The sequence below is a fragment of the Mastacembelus armatus genome, chromosome 18 (genome assembly GCF_900324485.2).
Source record: "Mastacembelus armatus chromosome 18, fMasArm1.2, whole genome shotgun sequence".
NCBI lineage: Eukaryota > Metazoa > Chordata > Actinopteri > Synbranchiformes > Mastacembelidae > Mastacembelus > Mastacembelus armatus.
In genome coordinates, this window is record NC_046650.1 from 18,719,820 (window position 1) to 18,740,315 (window position 20,496).

A 20,496-nucleotide genomic window follows, 5' to 3' on the forward strand; every position below is an offset into this window, starting at 1 on the left:
CTGGACCCAGTCTCAGACTTTAACTGGAGGTGAATGTTCAGTCATGAACATTTTAAACTCACTTTAGCTGAACTCACCTGATGTGACTGTCACCTCTTGGTTCTGTCTGGTTCTGACACTGATCGGATCACTGTGTGGTCCTGAGTCTCTGCTGCCATGTGCTGTTTCAGACCAACTTGAGTCCAAAGTCCACTGGAGTCAGGAGCAGCTGCTGCCTCTGGGAACAAACGTGATGATGTGGTGAGGTCCCTCACAGCTTCAACTGTTCCCACAGTCCATAGTCAGCAGGTTGTGTCAGTGGCTGCAGAGGAGCTCAGAGCTGGACTCAGAGCTGGACTCCAGCTTCTGGCAGCAACAGGGATCCTGGAGACGTGATCTCTCTGCACGGTCTAACAGTCACCAGGTCTCTGTTCACCAAGTGTGCATGTGCTCCCCCTGTAGGGAAACCAGCTGAGGACAGCAGAGATCACTGCAGCAGCAAAGTGTGGTCCTGGTTCAGATCCTTCAGGTTTCCTGTCCCTGGACCACATGGACATGAGTTCACACCCTGAGCTGACTGAAGCAAACTGCACTGCAATGAACATCTATAGACACACAGGCCCAAGGAAACTGTGTGTGTGATGGATCATATGTGGCTCAGTGACTTTATAACGTCCCATCATCATCATCATCATCATCATCATCATCATCATCATCATCATCATCATCATCATCATCATCATCATCATCATCATCATCATCATCATCATCATCATCATCATCATCATCATCATCATCATCATCATCATCATCATCAGAGCCTGTTCAGCTCAGCTGTTTCCTGGAATCTCTGTTGTTTCATTGTAAATCACGTGACTCCTCTGTCACGGTGGTTTGGGCGTGACGTAAACAAACCACATCAAGTCAAACTGCAGCTCAGGAAGTCAGCCAGTCTGACAGGATCTGGTCTCTGTGACTTTCTGCTGCACGTTGTTATTTTTCTGTCCAGGGATCACCGATAACTAAACAACAGACTGGATGTCTACCTGTCTGACATGGATGGTTTCTGTGGGTCTGATCGGATCCTTGGTGCTGGGTCCTGTCTATGGAGGTAAGCTGGGTCAGTGAATGCACCACGTTATTGACTGTTGTTGTGTTGTTAGTCACTGGGCTGAAAGAAACCAGTTCCAGTGAAACAGGTTCAGGTCTGGGCTCAATGACTGGAGTTCCAGAACAATCTGGTATAAATCATTATCAACTGTTTATCGATGGTTCAGACTTTGTCCGTGTGTCTGCAACGGAGCAGAGACGTGTCTTCATTTCCTCTTTCCAACAGTCGATAATTAGACGCAAAGAAAACACATTTTCAGAAGTTTCTCTGAGGAGAAAACCTGAATCCTGTTAAATGTCAAATATTTTCTGAAAACTAACAGACTTCTGGTCTTACTGAGGTTTTATTCAGAGTGGGGGCCCTGAGTCATGGTCATGTCATGGGGCGTTGTTGTTCTTCTCTTCCTCCTCTAAAGGTGGAGTTCATGTCGTTTACTCGAGCTGTAATGGAGGATGGTTCCTGTTGTCATAGTCCAGAGTCCGTGACCTGTTTTACAAAAACTGGATTGTTTTATCAGTTTGTTTGTGTAATGAGCAGTTTCTGACTCTGACCATCACTGTCCATACGTTTAATGTTGGTGTCTGAATAACAACCAAACTGTCCAGGCCCACATTTAATTGACACAGTGTGATGGTAGACCTGGGTCATACCACAGGATCTGGTTCTGGTCCGATACCAAGTGGGTCCAATAACAACACAATCAACAAGGCACTTTACAAAAAACAAAAACCCAACAAATCCCTTATGAGCAGCACTTGGTGACAGTGGAGAGGAAGAAAAAACCTCCAGCAGAACCAGGAGGAGACAGTAGCAGTTCTAGGCCAGTTTTACTGTGGGGGCCTCTGGGGACCAGTGTTTAATCAGAGGGGCACGTTAAAAAATGCAAAGATGATATTTAAGCATTTGGAACTTTTATGTTACTTTATATTAAAATGTCACTTCAGTTTATTTTGAACCAAAATGCTTTGGTGCAATGAAACGATTGTACAGTGACATTCACTGAACCAAGAGCAGGTAGAGCCAAGTCACAAGTCCCCATCTAGTCCTAGTCAACACAAACAGGTAAAGCTGATTATTTTACTCACCAAATGTGTTATTGATCAAAATGCAAAACTCTAAAAGTACCATCATCCAAATGTACTTGAAGTATCCAAAGTAAAAGTACTCATTGTGCAGAATGGCCCATTTCACATGAATGGATCTGATATTATTAGATTATAATTATTGATGATTATTGTGTTGATCACTTTAATGTTGGAGCTGATGTTAACTACCTTATATACTTCTGATTTGAAGTACTTTATATACCGCTGGGTAGCTGACGTTAACTATCTTATCTACTTCTAATTTGAAGTACTTTATATACCGCTGGGTAGCTGACGTTAACTACCTTATATACTTCTAATTTGAAGTACTTTATATACCGCTGGGTAGCTGACGTTAACTACCTTATATACTTCTGATTTGAAGTACTTTATGTACCGCTGGGTAGCTGACGTTAACTATCTTATCTACTTCTGATTTGAAGTACTTTATATACCGCTGGGTAGCTGACGTTAACTACCTTATATACTTCTAATTTGAAGTACTTTATATACCGCTGGGTAGCTGACGTTAACTACCTTATATACTTCTAATTTGAAGTACTTTATATACCGCTGGGTAGCTGACGTTAACTACCTCATATACTTCTAATTTGAGGTACTTTATATACTACTGGGTAGCTGACGTTAACTACCTCATGTACTTCTAATTTGAGGTACTTTATATACCGCTGGGTAGCTGACGTTAACTACCTCATATACTTCTAATTTGAAGTACTTTATATACCGCTGGGTAGCTGACGTTAACTACCTTATATACTTCTAATTTGAGGTACTTTATATACCGCTGGGTAGCTGACGTTAACTACCTCATATACTTCTAATTTGAGGTACTTTATATACCGCTGGGTAGCTGACGTTAACTACCTCATATACTTCTAATTTGAAGTACTTTATATACCGCTGGGCAGCTGACGTTAACTACCTCATATACTTCTAATTTGAAGTACTTTATATACCGCTGGGTAGCTGACGTTAACTACCTCATATACTTCTAATTTGAAGTACTTTATATACTGCTGGGTATCTGACGTTGACTACCTCATATACTTCTAATTTGAAGTACTTTATATACCGCTGGGCAGCTGACGTTGACTACCTCATATACTTCTAATTTGAAGTACTTTATATACCACTGGGTATCTGACGTTGACTACCTCATATACTTCTAATTTGAAGTACTTTATATACCGCTGGGTAGCTGACGTTAACTACCTCATATACTTCTAATTTGAAGTACTTTATATACCGCTGGGTAGCTGACGTTGACTAACTTATATACTTCTAATTTGAAGTACTTTAGATACCGCTGGGTAGCTGACGTTAACTACCTTAAATGCTTCTAATTTGAAGTACTTTATATACTGCTGGGTATCTGACGTTAACTAACCTATAACAGTTGTAAGCTCGTTCGTTTTCTGCAGTGAGGACTCGTCTCAATAAATCAATTCAGAAGATTTATTTGCGTTGAAGAATCATCATGTACATGAACTTCTCTTTGTCCATAAAATCGCAGCCTCCAACCAACTTCACAAAGAGAGAAGTGTCTAACTGAGCATTACACAAACTTATATATGGGAATGTGTTTCCATCTATTTAATCTAAACAGTTGGGGAGGCACCGTGGTTTAAACTCAGCCCTCCCATCGTGGTGGCCCCTCGGCACGATATGCATCCCACCCGATGAGCCTAGACCCTGTAGGTGGCTTCAGTCTTCTTCTGTCCATCAACCCTGTCAACTAGAACACTATGCATTCTAAGAAATTAATGCTAACTCCGTGTTCCACCCTATGGAGCAACAGTTCTAACTAGCTGGCTATAGCAGATTACACTAGTGAGACTACACCTTCCCTGTTTATGTCCTCACACAGGAGCTCACTGTTGACTGTTGCTTCCCTATGAACATCTATAGAGTTACTTAATACAATCAGTAACTTCATACTATTATGACCCCAACACAGTCCAGTCCGATCCCACACAGCACAGGTGGATTGATGCATGTAATTATGATGGTCCTCACTTCTCCTACTCTCCTCGCTGACCCTGAACGTCTCTGCACTGGAACCCATGAGGGACAAACTGCACGACTTTGATTCTGAGCAAAAACTCACTGCAAAGTTTGTCTGAGGCTCAAATGCAGCTTCTGTTGAGTCAGGATCTTCTGAGGCCGTGGTGCGTTTAGGACAAACTGGTACTTTCTGTTCCCTGAAGAACAAACCTACTTCTTTGCTGAGCACAAACTACAAGTAGGTCCAATCCCTCTGTCCCAGCTGGGTCCAGTACAAATGTTCCACCAGTTACTGGGTCACTACTGGACCAGAAAAAGCTGGATCAGACAGAAAGACCCAGAGTCAGAGCTGAGTCCAGTCAGACTTTATTAAAGAAAAGCTTTACAGGCCACATCAGGCTGAAACTGAAGCTGCTCACATCAGATTCAAACATAAAGGACAGATTTAAAATAAAACATGGATTAAACAGACTGAAGTTTTCAACAGGTCATAGTTTGGACTTTAGACCAGCTGCTGGAATAAACAGCTCAGGACCTGCAGCAACATGTTCAGTCAACAGCTTTTAGGATCAAACCACATGGACCTGCATCATGAATAAAAACTGAATTTAGAAATAAAAACATTATTTACAGAGTTTTCAGCTTCATGTTGTGGTTAAAGCAACAGAAGCTTCAGAGCTTTGAAGTTAGAAAATGAAGCAGCTGAAACAAACAGTGAGTCTGACTCAGGAACATGTGTCTCATGTTAGTTCACGTCACAGTTGAGATAAATACACATGTTGATGTGTCTGCAGACTGAAGTCAGGTATGGAAGTCATATTTGCGGTTCGCATGTTTGATTTGGCTTAAATTTTATGTCGGGTTCCTTTCCCTCTGCATTTACCCAGACTTGGGACCAGCACATGAAGACACTGGATTGTGCCCCCTGTGGTTGCATTTTGTCTGCATTGTTTTCTATAGAACATAAAAACAACAACAGCAGCAGCAACAAGAAGCAAAATACCAACAACTGTCAGACCCACAGCCAGTCCAACAGGTCCATCCTGGTCTCCTCCATCCTTGTGTCCACCTCCAAGTCAAGACTCTGGGCTGATTGTGTTGGACTGGTCCCGGACAGCAGCAGGACCAGAGCCCAACTGGTCTGACCCAGTTCACTTTGGGTTCATTGGTGTTTGTTCAGGACGTGGGTTTGGATTCTGGTCTGTGGGTCTGGATCGTTTTCTATAAAACATAAAACCAACAACAGCAGCAGCAACAAGAAGCAAAATACCAACAACTGTCAGACCCACAGCCAGTCCAACAGGTCCATGACCTGCAGGAGAGAACAGGTGTGAGGTGTCAGGTAGGTGAAGACTGAAGAACAGAACAAACTCCTGTCAGACATTATCTCCTGCACTTTGACCACATCACTCATCCAGCTGTTTTCTACAAAGTCTCATCAACAACATCTGGAGAAAACACAAACATCTGGTCTCACATCAACAACCAGGAAGCAGCTTCAGCTCTGCTGCTCAGACAAACATGTAGCGATTTTGAATTTATTAATTTTCTTATCAATCATTTCTGAAAATCATCAACGAATTAGCTCGGAGCACCAAGTCGTTTTCATGGCCTGGCCGTTTAAATTATATGAATGCAATTATCAATTTGGAAATCTGAAGAATGAGTTCGATACCCAACAGTGACCTTATATCTTCACAACCCACAGAGACCAGGAGAGAAGGACTGAGGTTTCCTCCATGTATTAAACTGAGCATAGATGATAGGATTGTATACTTCAAACGTTACTGCAAATAACATGAATAACAATTTAACTCATCTAATTCTAAGTGATTTTGACTATTAGTAGTCAAAGTGGCAGTGTAGGTTGATCACTGACCCTGCAGAGGAACTAGTGACAGTAATTACTTAATAAACGTAGATACTTTGGAAAATGATTGGGTGCAGCAGTAAGTGAGACACCAGCTGATTCAGAGGATAGAGAGGCAGGTGCAGCCTACTTTGATGTCGTTTCGTGGAGGCTGGCTGACACCCCACGATGTCATCAGTCTGGTGTTCCCGAGGCGAACTTCTGGTTAACGAACCCGAAACGCCTCTTCGTCACACGGAGGATTAAAAAGGGGCCCGTAGATGCCTTGTGCCTGACGGTGCAGCTGCTGGAAACTCAGCTGGGCTGACGAGTTGCTGCTGTACGTCTTCAATTAGTGATTGAAAGGAATGCAAAGACTTTGCCATGTAACTTGTCACTGGTAACTTGAACATTAAAGAAAAATAAGTTATTTAAAGTTTGCACGCAAACGTACAAAAACTAAGTAAGAAAAAGGATCAAGAATTCAAATTGAAGCAAAACCGTAAAAAGAGAAATTGTTAAAAAAGGAACGAGCAAAAAGCAGCAGAAAGATTCAGAGGGGAGAGCAGAGGACGCAAAAAGAGAGTGAGAGCGAACACAGGTTTATCTACTTTTGCAGAGAGACGGGGAATTCAAAGTCATAAACTGAATCAGAGATTTGCCTACAGAGAGGGAAAATATTAATCCTTTGTCCAAAACTGTGGATTTCAGAGGATATCATTAAAGGCGTGATTACTTCACTGCCACCTTGACTGTACTTCATTACTTTCAGTACTTTCATTATCTCCTGTTCATGGACGCTGGTTCTGTGGTTATAGCTTGGTTAGAGTGTCTTGTTTCAGGTTTAGCTGGAGTTCAACAGATAAGACAGTCCTTAGACTGTTTGCTTAAATTGAAATTTCTTGAAAATCACTCAGTTTGTGATGTGTTTAAGGCAGGGGTCTGGATCCTGGAATGTTGAACCCCCACCACTTGGAATGTTTCAGGCCTAAATCAAAGTGGGGTTTTCCTTTTGCTACAAACACACACTCACCTGCTGAGACTCTCAGGTGGACGATGCTGGTGGGTTCAGGTGGTTTTGATTGACCCTGGAAGACACGACACTCGTATGTCCCAGTGTCAGTAAACGTCACATCCTTCAGAGTCACAGACACGTCTCCATCCTTCATCTGTGAGTCCTTCAGCTCCACCCGCTCCTTAAAAGATGGATGCTGGTTTACTGGATCAGGCTGATTGTTCCAATACACAAATACATATTTTGGATCCAGATCAGGTCTGGTCCACTCCAGAGTTCTGATCTCTGAGCTGCTGGGAGCTCGACATGTCAGAGTGACAGTCTGTCCAGGTTCAGCTGTGATGTCTGAAGAACAGAGGAACAGACAGAGACCAGAGGTTAGAGGGTCCAGGTGTAACTTCCACAGCAGCCAATCAGAGTGAGGGGCTGTCAGAGAGGGGACACTGGTCTCTGCTGAACTGGGTCAGAGGGGACAGCAGGGACTGGATCTGGATCTGAATTATTCAGTCTGACCTGAACAAAATCAAACAGGAAGAAACTGCAATTCACCCTCACCTGAGTCGGGACTCTAAACTCACCTGAGTCTGGACTCACCTGGATATTCCACCTTCAGGCTCATGTTGTTGATGAGCTTTGGTTTGTTTCCGTTGGTTCCAACGTAACATTCATATGATCCAGTGTCACTGATCCTGACGTTCTTCAGAATCACAGAAAAGTCTCCGTCCTTCATCTCTGGATCTCTCAGATCCACTCGACCACGAAAAGCTTCATATTGGGCTTCTTCATCTATCATGTGGTCTCTGAAGACGAAGACATAACCCCGTGACTCCAGATCAGGTCTGACCCACCTTAACATTACAACATTATCATCTTTGGATCCTCGACACTGAAGAGTGACGTTTTCTCCAGGTTTGGCTTTGATCTGTTCTGGGTCTGGACCATAAAAGGAAACAGAAGCAGGAATCAGTACCACGGCTCTCTGGGAAACATTTTTATCTTCATCTGTTCATCAAACAGCTCTGCTGTCTGGACAAAGTCTGAGCCAGGAGGCTGAGACAGTAAGGACATTAGAATCATTATTATTATTGGGTCAGTCCAGACTTTGGTCCAGACTGAAACAATTCAACAAAGAATTAATTTCTGACATTAATGAGGGAAACCCAGGGACTTTAATTCCTGGACAGTGAGACCAGTAAAGTTTTTCCTTCTCAAATTAACTCCCTTGTCCAACGCAGCCTGGGAGAGACTCAGGTTGGTCCAAGAACTTCTACGTCAAGTTGTTAACCTTGGATAATGTGTCCAATAGGAAAATATTGTCCATGGATCTGATTGATTGTGTCCTGGATCAGGACCATGTGGGAGAGTCCAGAAACCAGTCTAGTCAGTGTCCATGAACAGGTCAGAGCCAAAAACCCACATCTCTACCTGGTCCTGATGAAAAGAGCCTGATAACAACAACAGAATAATATAATGACAGTGAGTCTGATGCTGCTGAAGCTGCTCTACAGGTTCTGACCTGCACTTCTTCTAAACCTGTCGTGTTTTAATGGGGCCCAGAAATGCAGCTCAGTCGGTCCCAGTCCTGGAGCCGCCAGGGTGAAGGGTCCAGACCCAGTCGGTGAAAATGTAAAGTGAATTATTTCAGGGCTTGTTCTGCAGCTGACGCCATGACCGCAACAGAACAAAAACAACAGCACCCAAACCAGGAAGCAAAGACCAGCAGGACATGTGATGTGTCCAGTCCGTGTCTGAGCCCAGACCTGAACCGGTTTCACTGGAACTGGTTTCTTTCAGCTCAGTGACTAACAACACAACATCAGTCAATACCGTGGTGCATTCACTGACCCAGCTTACCTCCATAGACAGGACCCAGCACCGAGGATCCGATCAGACCCACAAAAACCATCCATGTGACACAGGCAGACATCCGGTCTCTGTTGTATAGTTATCGCTGACCCTGGACAAGAACAGGAAAACTGTCGGATTGCGGAAACTCCTGAGGACAAGGGCCTGTGTCCCACCCAAACTGTTCCGATGGTGACATTTCCGGTCTGATACCTTTTTCCGGTCTTTCCGCGGGCATTGATGTTAGCGATGAACCGGTAAGTCATGAAACTATTTCTATGCCAAAGCCCATATGTCTTTATGGATCTGTTTCCCTGGTTAAAGTGCTAGTTACCTTTATTTTTGCTACACTCGGAAGATCTGCTCTCTGCATTTTGTAGCTTGAGGCCGTTTTGTCTTTAAAGCAGAGGATAAAGTCACATAAACCTGCTTGGAAACAAGTAGATGAGTAGGATGACTGGAGGAAGGCTCTTAAAGAATCCACCCACCTCCCTCACTGAGTCCAGAGGACAGCCTAGGACAGAGCTGGACTTCTTGACGACCTTGTCCAGCTTCTTCCTCTTCCTCTCCCTGATGCTGCTGCTCCAGCAGACCACACTGTAGAAGATGGCTGATGCCACCACAGAGTCATAGAAGGTCCTCAGGAGTGCCCCCTTCACCCCAAAAGACTGCAGTCTCCTCAGGAGGTAGAGTCGGCTCTGGTCCTTCCTGTACAGTGCATCTGTGTTATGAGGCCAGTCCAGTTTGTTGTTCAGGTGAACACCCAGGTACTTATAAGAGTCGACTCTCTCTATGGCCATTCCCTGGATGTTCACTGATGAGGGGAGAGTAGACCAACATCTGTGTAAGGCCACCACCACCTCCTTGGTCTTCCTTGCGTTGATGAGGAGGTGGTTCTGCAGAAACCAGTCCACAAAGTCATGCATCAGTCCTCTGTATTCTGCGTCATCGTCATCAGCGATGAGCCCGACATTCACAGAGTCGTCAGAGAACTTCTGCAGAACACAGCCGTCCATGTTGTTTCAGTCCCCTGGGGGGGCGTCCAAAGGGTAAAGGGTGAAGAGGAAGGGGTCCAGGACAGTCCCCTGGGGGGCCCCCACACTGTAGGTCAGGATGGCAGACACACCGTCCTGGACTACCTCACAAACTGGGGCCAGTTTGTGAGGTAGTCCAGGATCCACTCCGCCAGGTCCAAGTCCACACCAGCCTTCTCCAGTTTACCCCTTAGAAGGACCGGCTGTATGGTGTTGAAAGTGCTGGAGAAGTCAAAGAACAGGATTCTCACAGCACTGCCGGGCTTCTCCAGGTGGGCCAGAGCACGGTGAAGCAGGAAAATGATGGCGTCCTCCACTCCGATGCCGGGTCGGTAGGCGAACTGCAGCGGATTCATCCCTGAGCTCACCACGGAGCGGAGGTGGCCCAGGACCAGTCTCTCCAGTGTCTTCATCAGATGAGATGTGATAGCCACCGGCCTGAAGCTGTTGAGGTCTTTAGTGTGCTGTGTCTCGGGCACTGGTACCACACAGGAAGTCTTCCAGAGCTGTGGTACCACCCTCAGCTTGAGGCTCAGGTTGAAGACATGCTCCATAACTCCACACAGTTCACCTGCGCAGGACTTAAGGAGCCTGGAGCTGATGCCATCTGGTCCAGCTGCCTTTGTAGCCTTGATCATCCTCAGTTCACTACTCACCTGGGGGGCGGGGTCCATGGAGCTGTGAAGTGGTGGGTCCTTCGGGAGAGCTTTGATATCAGGGATAATCCAGGGCTTGCTGTTTGGAAAACACTGTCCGGGAGGGCACGGTGTTTTCAAAGCAAAAGCTTCTATAGTCCGTGATGCAGTCTGTGTATGAGGGTGTGTGTCTACTGTTTTTTCACAGAAGCATCAAGATGTTACTGAAACTAAAATGGACTCCTTTAAGTCAAACATCCACAGCTACTCTTGTGGTAAATATGGGGGCTGTGTTTGGTACTATTTAAAACTGTATTTGTCCATATACAGAACATGAATTTAGTCTTTTCACCAAAGTTTGTATTGTTCATTTATAGATGCCTAAAATCCACCAGCTCAGGAAGCGGGAGAGGAAGACAAGGAAGTGGACCCTGGAGGCCATGGAACTGGCGTTACAGGAGGGTCAGTGTGAGGCAGGCAGCCAAACAGTTTGTCATTCCCAAGACCACCCTGAGAAACAGAGTCGATGGAAGGGTGTCCTCTGATTGTGCGTCAGGACAGAGGACACTTCTCACCCCTGAAGATGAGAATTCCCAGGTGGAGTACTGTTTGTATTCTGCCAGTCATGGGTTTCCTCTGACAAAGCCTCAGGTCAAGAAGGTCGTGGCCCACGCTCTGGCCCTTTACAACCTCCACCACCCAGAGGCACCAAAAATGGCGCTTGGCCAGACGTGGTGGATTCATTTCAGGGAGCAGCATCACCATCGCCTTACATCCAGGACCCCAGACATCACTGACCGTGGGAGGGCATCCTGTGCCAAGAGGGGGCCCATTGAATAGTACTTCAGCCTCCTCACCACCACCCTGGAGGAGCACGGGTTGAGGCACACCATCACCCATGAGCCTGCCTGCAGGAGATCCTCCATGTTTTCCACAGACCGTAAGTTACATCTGTTTTACGCTTTGGGGTATTTGATTATTCAAATCTAATAATTATAAAGATGGATAACAATTAGCTACATGTTATTTTGAGTAATTGTTTGGATGTTAAAATTATAACTTTTTTCTTTTTACAGCCATCCACATCAGTGCAAACATGTGGTCTCCAGGGCTCCCAAATGTCCTCCTCTCCCTCCCACCAACCTCCAGGAAGTTTAGAGGGATTGGTGTCCTGGGTCCAGTGTGACAACCGGCAGACATGGGAGCAGGAGGAGCTGGAACAGGGTTATTGGTGCTACTGGTGCCAGGACATTTAACCTTTTTTTAATTATTATTTTAGTTATTATATTATTATTTTTATATATTATTTATATATTATATTATTGTTGTTTATTTATATTAATATATTAGTGTTTAAAGTCACGTTTTTAATAGAGTGTTTTTGATAATGACGTGGCGCTTCATGAGCCACTTTGAGACAAGTGGCCTGAAAACACAAACTGCTTCGAAGCCTCTGACACAGTCAGACAGCGACACCTGCTGGTTGTCTTTGAGAACTGCATCTGAGCAGATGTCTTGACTGAGCCTCGTTGCTTCAGGCTGTAATGGATCTTATATTCTGTCTTTGTCTGAGGCTTTAATCAAAGTTCTTTAGTCAGACGTGTGTCATTGTGTTTGTATAATCCAGTATTTAAAGATGTTTGTCCAACAGGCAGCCTTGATGAGGCAAATATGTGGAATAGTCAAACTGGATTTGTGTGTTTTGATGCTGGGGCTTATGCACCTTTGGTTTTTCTTTTATAAATGGGGGATTTCAGGGACTTTGGCATTTGTGTGGGTTCAAAGGTTTTTCTTTAGAAAAAGAATCATCTCTACAGTCTTGGCTTTAATCTGCTCCTCTTGGGGCTCACTACCTCTCCAGCTTTGGAGAAGACCTGCTCACATGGCACTGATGGAGCTGCCATGTGAAGGTAGATCTTGGCCATCCCAAAAACATGGGGGTCCATAGCTGCAGGTGTAGCCCAGTAACCGAGCGGGTCTTCTCCTCTGGAGAGGTCGGACTCAGACGGGTAACAAAGGTCACAGTTCTTCCAGCTCTTGTTCTAATATCAGTTAATGCAGGAGTTTGTTTCTGGGCCTTTTTCACAACAAGGTTGAAACTATGTGAAGAACATGGGACAGTCCTCACATTAAGAAGGTCAGCACCAAGAATCATATTGGACCATTATCTGTAATCAAGCAGTGGACTTCCATTTCCTTTATAAACATCTGTGATCCAGAACATATTTCACAGCCAACAGTCAGTCCCACCATCCATGTCTCTGTGTGTGTATTAAACATTAAATGCATGCTTAGCTCGGTGTGTGTCGGCACCGTGTGGACTCACACTGCCCGAGGATTTAAAATGTTTGGGTTCTGGTTCATTAAAAGTCACCGTGCGTGTCCTGAGACCAGCTGCAAGTGTTGCCAGCTCCTCAGTAAGGACAGTCGCTATTGGCTGTCCTAAAAGTCGCTAGAAGTCTCTAATGACGTCATCGCCTAATTTGCATAAGTGTCATTTTGCTTGTCAATTTGTGATGGACACTGGGAGAAAGGAATAATGTTGTGGGAGAGCTAAAAAGTGATTAAATATGTTTAGAACTGTAAATGTATTTTCAGTTGATCCTTTGTCAATTAGATTTTTTAATTTAGCCATTTAATAGACTATTTTTCAAAATAACCCAAATTACATATAATCAGTTTGTCCTGTATTCTAACCCTCCTCCTTTATCTGGGCTTGGGACCAGCAAAGTGACCTAAAAGAGACACCGTGGCGGAGTTACTTTGTTTTTTTTTTGTGGAATTTTTTGTGTGGTTTTTGTGTTTTTTATTTTTTTATTCTTAACTTTGTTTTAGCTCCACTTAGGACTGGAGCCTGCAGTATTTTTGACTGTATAGTTTTGACTGACATTGTGAGCTAGCTAGATCTTCACAGACACAGAGTAGACGAGGTGGTACAGGTGACTGAGAACGTCTGATGCAGCGAGTCAAATGTTGACAATGATTTATAGTATGATAGTATGTGATAGTATAGTATTAAGTAACTTAACTTTTACTTGCCGCTCTGTAAACGGGCTCGGTGGTGACTTTGCGCATGCGTGGGGGGGGGGGGTCTCCTCCCTCCCCTCTGCTCTAACTGCAGCTGCTGCGGGAGGCCACAGTGAGACTGACCGCATTTGAGAGCTTTGGGACGGGGAGGGGCTCACAAAAGCACCCGCTGCTTGTGTCGTGTACAGTGTAGTAGGACGATACGTGCTTTCACGTCCAAGTCTCCTAAACTTCTGAAAAGTCGCTAACAAAATCAGAAAAAGTAGCTCGATTTGTCGCTATTCGCTTTTGACAAAAAAAGTCGCCAAGGGGGGAAAGAAAGTCGCTAAAAGTCGCCCAGTTGGCAACACTGCTTTAAAAATAAGAGACAACAACAACAAAACACACAAACATTTTTGGCAATAAAACTGATTCTGGTGTTTCCAGAGTGACTCTGCTTTCTGCTGGACAGGTACTTTGACCTTTAACCTTTAACTTCAAAAACAATCTGAGTGTGATTTAAATAGTGAATATAGAAACATAGGGAGGAGCTCATGGTGAACACAGTGAGGTCGGGAAGATAAGGATCCATAAAGATCCAGACTGGGTCTACTTGTTATTCATTCCCATGAAATCCAACCATCAGTTTCTGGGTCCATGTTCAAAATGAACTTCCTGCTCAGTGTCATGTTCACCATGTCAGAGAGGATCCAGCAGGTGGTGCTGTTGTCTGACTGCTCACATGATGTCTCCACGATCAATAACCGATCAGAACACTGTGATCACACAGTTTGACAGAGACCTGGATTCTGTGTCCCTGTTCAAACGGATCATGGTTTATTTCTCAGATGATGCTCCGGTTTCTTTTAGGAACAAATACTGCAGTACTACCCTACTACTGTTAGTACTACTCATGTTGGCACAGTACAGTACACTGAGAATACTGCAGTAGTAGTAGCAGCAATAGTACCACTATAGAGGAACATGAAGTTATTTCTCAGGTACAGATATAAAGAGATGCAGTACTACTTCATAAATGGCAGCAGGGTTTAAGTATTTGTTTGTTCTTCACACCTCTGCTGAAACACAGTGAGACCAACCAGAGGTGGAGGGAACTGAACAGAAACAGGAAACTGTACGACCACAGAGCTGCTCACTGGAGCCAACGTGCTGCAACACTGTCACACCATTTCACACAGAATCATCACCTACAGCAGAACATGCAGTGAGAGGAGGCTGCTGCTTCAGCTTTGACATGCAGGGTCTGAACTGTGACCCTGTTAGTTGTGTTCAAGGTCAGTCTGAGGAGCTGAAAACACAGCGCTGACCAGATCAGGCCTCTCAGGACCAAACTCCTCCAATAAAGCAAGAACCAACAGGCCTATCAGAACCAGAACAAAGGTCACTGACCTGAACACTTTCAATACACCAGCTACATTTTATTAATATTTTTATTGTCTCTTTCAGCTGCTGCTGCTGCTGCTGCACCTCCATCATCTCCTTCAACAACAGGCCTGAGGACGAGACAGAGGTTCCCAATCAAATGTCCTGTATGGATGGATAGCTGAGGTCCAAAACACACTGAGGCTCAAACAGGTTCTGACCAGAGAGCCAATCAGAACTGATGCTCTGTGGGGATGTCATCATAGTCATCGTCCAATCCCTGCTCAGCATGGGTGGGTGGGGTCATCACCATGGAGACAGACAGGTGATTTCCTGCAGTCAGAGCAGGTGAGAAAGAAAATGGAGAATTTATCAACATTGGACACAAGAAGAGTCAGAGACAACTGGTATTGATTGATTGATTGATTGATTGATTGATTCGGAGTGTTACCTGTGGGTCTGTGTCGATACAGAGACACCATGAGGACAGTGGAGATGACGTAGGGACAGAACACCACCAGGTAACGGACCACTGTGAACACCTGCTGGAGGGGGGTGGAGTCTGGGGGTGGGACTGCAGTGGTGGACGGGGCTGTGGTTGTAGGTGTTCCTGCAGACAGAAGCCCACCTGGTCAGGTGAACATGTGGCTGAAATCAGAGTCAATCAAAGTGAAGCTGCTGACCTGTGACAGAGATCCAGCTGGGTGGAGACTCTCCATGGCCCCTGATGTTACACCTGTAGACGCCTTCATCGGCCTTGGAAACATGGAGGATGGTCACGTGACCCGTAGGCCGATGGATGATGAGGGAGCCGTGTTTATAGAAATCAGCTGGGAGGTCGGAGGATGTCTGGGTTCTACAGATCAGGGTGATGTTTTCTCCCTCCATCACAGGGAGGACAGGACTCTGCAGGATCACTGCTCCACCTCAACACAGAGACAAACTACAGCATTTCATCCATTTCCACACAGCTTCATCAATACTAACTCCACAGGCTCATCTTACCACTGACAGTGATGTTGATGCTCTGACTGGTTGCTCCCTCTCTGGACTCACACCAGTAAACTCCACTGTCCCAGGGGAAGATGTAGCTGATCTTACAGGAAGAACCAGCTGATGTTCCCCAGCCAGCTCCACACTGAGTCCTCTGTCGTCTGGTTGTGTTCCTCCTCAGGGTCCATCCAGCAGAGCTGTCGTCCTCCTCACAGCTCAGAGACAAAGAGTCTCCTTCAAACATCTGTGAGCTGCTGGGACTCAGAGTCAGACGAGCTGTCAGGGTGAGAATCAAACACTGATCATCCTTTTTATTGTTGTCAAACTGAAATAGAGGAGAAACCTGTGAGGATCAGACAGAAGGGAACAGCTCACTGACCTTGGTCTGTTGTGCAGCTCAGCACTGACAGCACAGCTGCAGAGAAATGAGAGTCAGGTCAGTTTATTAGTTTGACTCCAGGGTCATGTGATCATCATGTGACCAGGCCCTGTCCCTGTACTGCAGACCCACAACAGGAACCAGGTCGCAGTGTGTCAGTCACTTTGTGGAAAGTTGTTAACTAGAAAATATGTCCATTAAGACCAGGAGGATCTCTTGCAATGCATGCTGGGATATCCTCCAGCGGCCCTGCAGGTACAGACACAGCTGAGACTGTTGGATGGCATAAAGTGTGATTCCATCCATCATCTACAGTTTTCCACTTAAAGTGTCACAGGGAATTTATTATTATCATTATTAGTTTGACTGCTGGGTCATGTGATCATCATGTGACCAGGCCCTGCACTGTTGGAATTGGCCCCTTTTAGGTTCCGTAGTCCCATTAAAGCACCGACTATATTATTACATAAAGATCAGGCCTGGTTAAACATCCAGGTCCAGGTCGGTGCTGGAAACAGTCGACCACATTTCACACAAATATGATAAAATTATGATGTTAGGAAACTTTCCATCCAAAGGTCAAAGGTCAGCTTCACTGGGAGCTGATTAAGCCTTTTCTGGCATCGTTCAGGAACACAAGGGGAGTCTGGGTCCACATGGAGACCCTCAGCTTGGTGCCCCCACCTTGAAACTGCACTGACGGAATAAATTGTCTGTGCTGTGAAGTAAAAGTACTGCTGTTTTCTCAGTACTCCACAGAATACTGGCACCACATACTGCAGTAGTGTTTGCTGCTGTTTGAAGTCGAGCTCCAAACAGTAAAAAACTACACAGCCAGAAAAGTTTCCTAGATGTCGTCAGCAGCAGCTCACACTGTGTTTTCTGAGCCTCACAGTATTTTACATCTTCTTCAACTGACCAGAGCATTTCTCTTCCTGCATGTCGTCACATCTTTACACTTGACGTCTTTTCTCCACACGAACCAATAAAATCAGATTTTTCTAGATGTTCTTTTATAATATTTGAAGCTCTGACCGTTGCAGCTCCGGTCTAAGACTGGAACGACTGAAGTGTGACAGAAACCACGGTACTCACAGATCAGACACTGAAGACGGGTTTGTCTCATTGCACCTCTTGGTCCTTTGACATCAAACTCTTCTCAGTCTGAGCAGTAAAAACCACCATTTCCTCCGTGCAGGGCGGTGCAGCAGCTGCGTGGTTTCTCCTCCTGCAGCTGGAACATGGTCACTTATTTTTAGAATCACACAGATCCACATTAGTGAACGACCTCCTTCAATCCTCAGCCACAGTCAGACATTAGTTCTGTATCTAAACACAGTCAGTTGTTGTGAAAATGTGGGGAAGCTGTTCTCATCTGCAGGGACCAACGGCTGATCAGCTGATCATTTCTCCTGCTCTCATTGACCACGACTGTCACCACGTACTGTGGCGTTAGAGCTGCCACAAAGATGGAGGATGTGACCTGAACCTGCCCACAGCACCTCTCTGGACATGTGTGCAGGTGATTACTGGGATCTTCTTGGTCTGAAGGTGAAATGTGTGTGGGAGTCTGGATAAAAGTCTCCTGCTGTGAGCCTGGATCCCTCAGTCCTGCTCTGTGCTGCTGTACTGACAGTAACTGTCCTGCAGAGGTCAGAGACACTCTGGGTCTTTTCCACACTGTCGGCCATGTTCTCTCTTCTATCGTGTGTCCAACGACCCACGGCCTCCTGGAACAGGTGCATGTGTCTCTGCCAGGTGACTGCACACACTCTAACATCTGGTCTCAGTCCCTACATGATAAAATGACTTTGTCCTGAGTCTTTGGTCCCCTTTACTGTGCTAATGCAGTATGTTTTAGTGTGCCTTGTTATCAGGCTTAAACTACAGAAACCAGACTGGACCTCCCCTGACACCACAGCAGAACCACTGGAGCTACAGGAGAAACCATCAGAGCTGACGTGAGCTGAGCTGGACCAGCACCACAGCTGGCAGACATTCCTCTGCACATTATTTCACCTGTTTAACAACAAAATGCTGCAGTTGATTTATTTCATAGACAAAGACAATTCAAAGAGCTTCACATAAAGCAAGAATAAACATCACCAAATCAACAAAAAGATAAAATGATGTAGGATAAAAGATAAAATGTAAAATAAAACTACAGATACAGAGATGGAAATGAGTTTAAAATGAAAAACAATTGTCATGTTTTCATCTTCACATCGTTCAGAATTTAAAGGGGCCTGTTAGTTGAGACGCTGTAAAAAAAAAAAGAGACGTCTTCAGCTTCGTTTTCAAAGTGGCCACAGTAACTTTTGGTAAGATCAGTCTGTGGTCGTGCTTTTTATGTCTGTCCACAGCAGAGAGGTGTGGATCAGTTAGACACAACCAAACAGGTACAAGTCAAATTTTCCACCTTCTACACCTGGTAGATGTTGAACCATCGTCCTCTTAAATTAAACTCAGAACAGTTTCCTTTTCCACCAGTTTGTCACTGAAGAGCAGACAGACGACAACAACAACAACAACCACAACAACGTCCAAAGTGCTGAAAGTGACATGGAAAGACTTTCAGTCCCCAAACCTGAAGTCCATGAGAACAACCACAGGGTTTGAGCTGATGCACAAACAATATATCAGTGGAAAGATTCTTGTCCTGTCGGTGATGGGAACCATTTTAAGATGCAACAACAGCAGCACATCAACTTAAAGCCTCTTTCAAGAACAGCAAAATACTCCAAGGGGGACTTACTCACCAATAAGGTCTCTGTGAAAGTCCATAGGCTGAGCTCCAGATTGACACCTCATTTCAACAAATGACAGCATGTAAGGCGGGGCTACAGGCAGCAGGAGCCAATCAGAGCCTTCAGTAGCAGCACGTCCTCCAGTCTGACTCTGGACGCTTCCACCTATTGGCCCACACGTTCATGGTGACATCACAGACGTATAACCAATGGAATGTGGAACATGTTGGCCTGCAGCATTCTGGGAGTTTGAGTGAAATAGCATAATAGGGAGTGGCCCGTAAAAGACACTGTCATTTGTTCTTTTGTCTAAACTTTGTTTCTTTTGGCGAAACAGATAAAAAATAAAATAAAAAAGTTAAATACACAGTTGAGTATTTTGTTACTACTATGTCCAGGTTTGTTAAAATGTGCCAATTTGAAGAGCTGCTGGGTATAACCACTGGAAAACATCTGGAAAACTGTAATATTTTATAAATACTGATTGAAATTTGAAATGGGACTAGTCCACAACAAGTCCATAGCTCCCAGCTGCAGCTTTAACCTGTATATAAAGGTTAAAATATATACAGTTATAAATATATACAGGTTAAAATATATACAGGTTATAAATATATACAGTTATAAATATATACAGGTTATAAATATATACAGGTTAAAATATATACAGGTTAAAATATATACAGGTTATAAATATATACAGTTATAAATATATACAGGTTATAAATATATACAGTTATAAATATATACAGGTTAAAATATATACAGGTTATAAATATATACAGGTTATAAATATATACAGTTATAAATATATACAGGTTATAAATATATACAGTTATAAATATATACAGGTTAAAATATATACAGGTTATAAATATATACAGGTTAAAATATATACAGGTTATAAATATATACAGTTATAAATATATACAGGTTAAAATATATACAGGTTCTAAATATATACAGTTTTAAATATATACAGGTTAGAAATATATACAGGTTAAAATATATACAGGTTCTAAATATATACAGTTATAAACATATACAGGTTAAAATATATATAGTTCTAAATATATACAGGTTACACAGGAACACAGAGTAAATCAGACTCAGACCAAACCTTTGTAAAAACTGCAACAGATTCTAGAACAGCTTTTACTTTAATTCAGGTCTGGCTTTGACAGGAGGTTTAAGCAGATGGACCTGGAATGATAAGACCTGGCTGCTCTGCAGAACACAGCTTTGACTCAGTGTTCCTCATCACAACCACATGACACCAAGTTACTGAAGACAGAAGAGACTTCCTGTCTCCGGTCAGACGCTGACCTAACACAGGAACCCAGGATAGAACCCAGTGAGTTCTTTCACATCCAGAGGAACCTTTGGTGGTTTGGCCTCGACACTGAGACA

The 20,496-nt window shown here is 44.2% G+C and overlaps 1 protein-coding gene and 1 long non-coding RNA gene across 4 annotated transcripts; one reads left to right on the forward strand and one right to left on the reverse strand.

Moving 5' to 3' along the window:
- The first annotated feature begins 717 nt into the window (after positions 1–717).
- Positions 718–19,411, forward strand: LOC113141835 (uncharacterized). The gene is made up of 4 exons (XR_004463294.1): positions 718–1,090; positions 10,956–11,518; positions 11,655–18,097; positions 18,201–19,411. It is a non-coding gene; the product is annotated as an uncharacterized LOC113141835 (long non-coding RNA).
- Positions 4,550–9,101, reverse strand: LOC113140215 (V-set domain containing T-cell activation inhibitor 1-like). Of its 3 annotated transcripts, none has more exons than XM_026324010.2 (4): positions 8,919–9,101; positions 7,659–7,997; positions 7,083–7,409; positions 4,550–5,512 (listed from the first exon to the last, which is right to left on the reverse strand). In XM_026324010.2, exons 1-4 carry the CDS (start codon positions 8,989–8,991, stop codon positions 5,352–5,354), a joined length of 900 nt encoding a protein of 299 aa, XP_026179795.1. In that variant the 5' UTR covers positions 8,992–9,101; the 3' UTR covers positions 4,550–5,351. The 3 variants fall into 3 exon arrangements, with proteins under 3 accessions (XP_026179795.1, XP_026179803.1, XP_026179812.1); XM_026324018.2 differs by lacking the exon at positions 4,550–5,512 and adding an exon at positions 5,644–6,395; XM_026324027.2 differs by lacking the exon at positions 4,550–5,512 and adding an exon at positions 5,644–6,453.
- Positions 19,412–20,496: the final 1,085 nt, after the last annotated feature.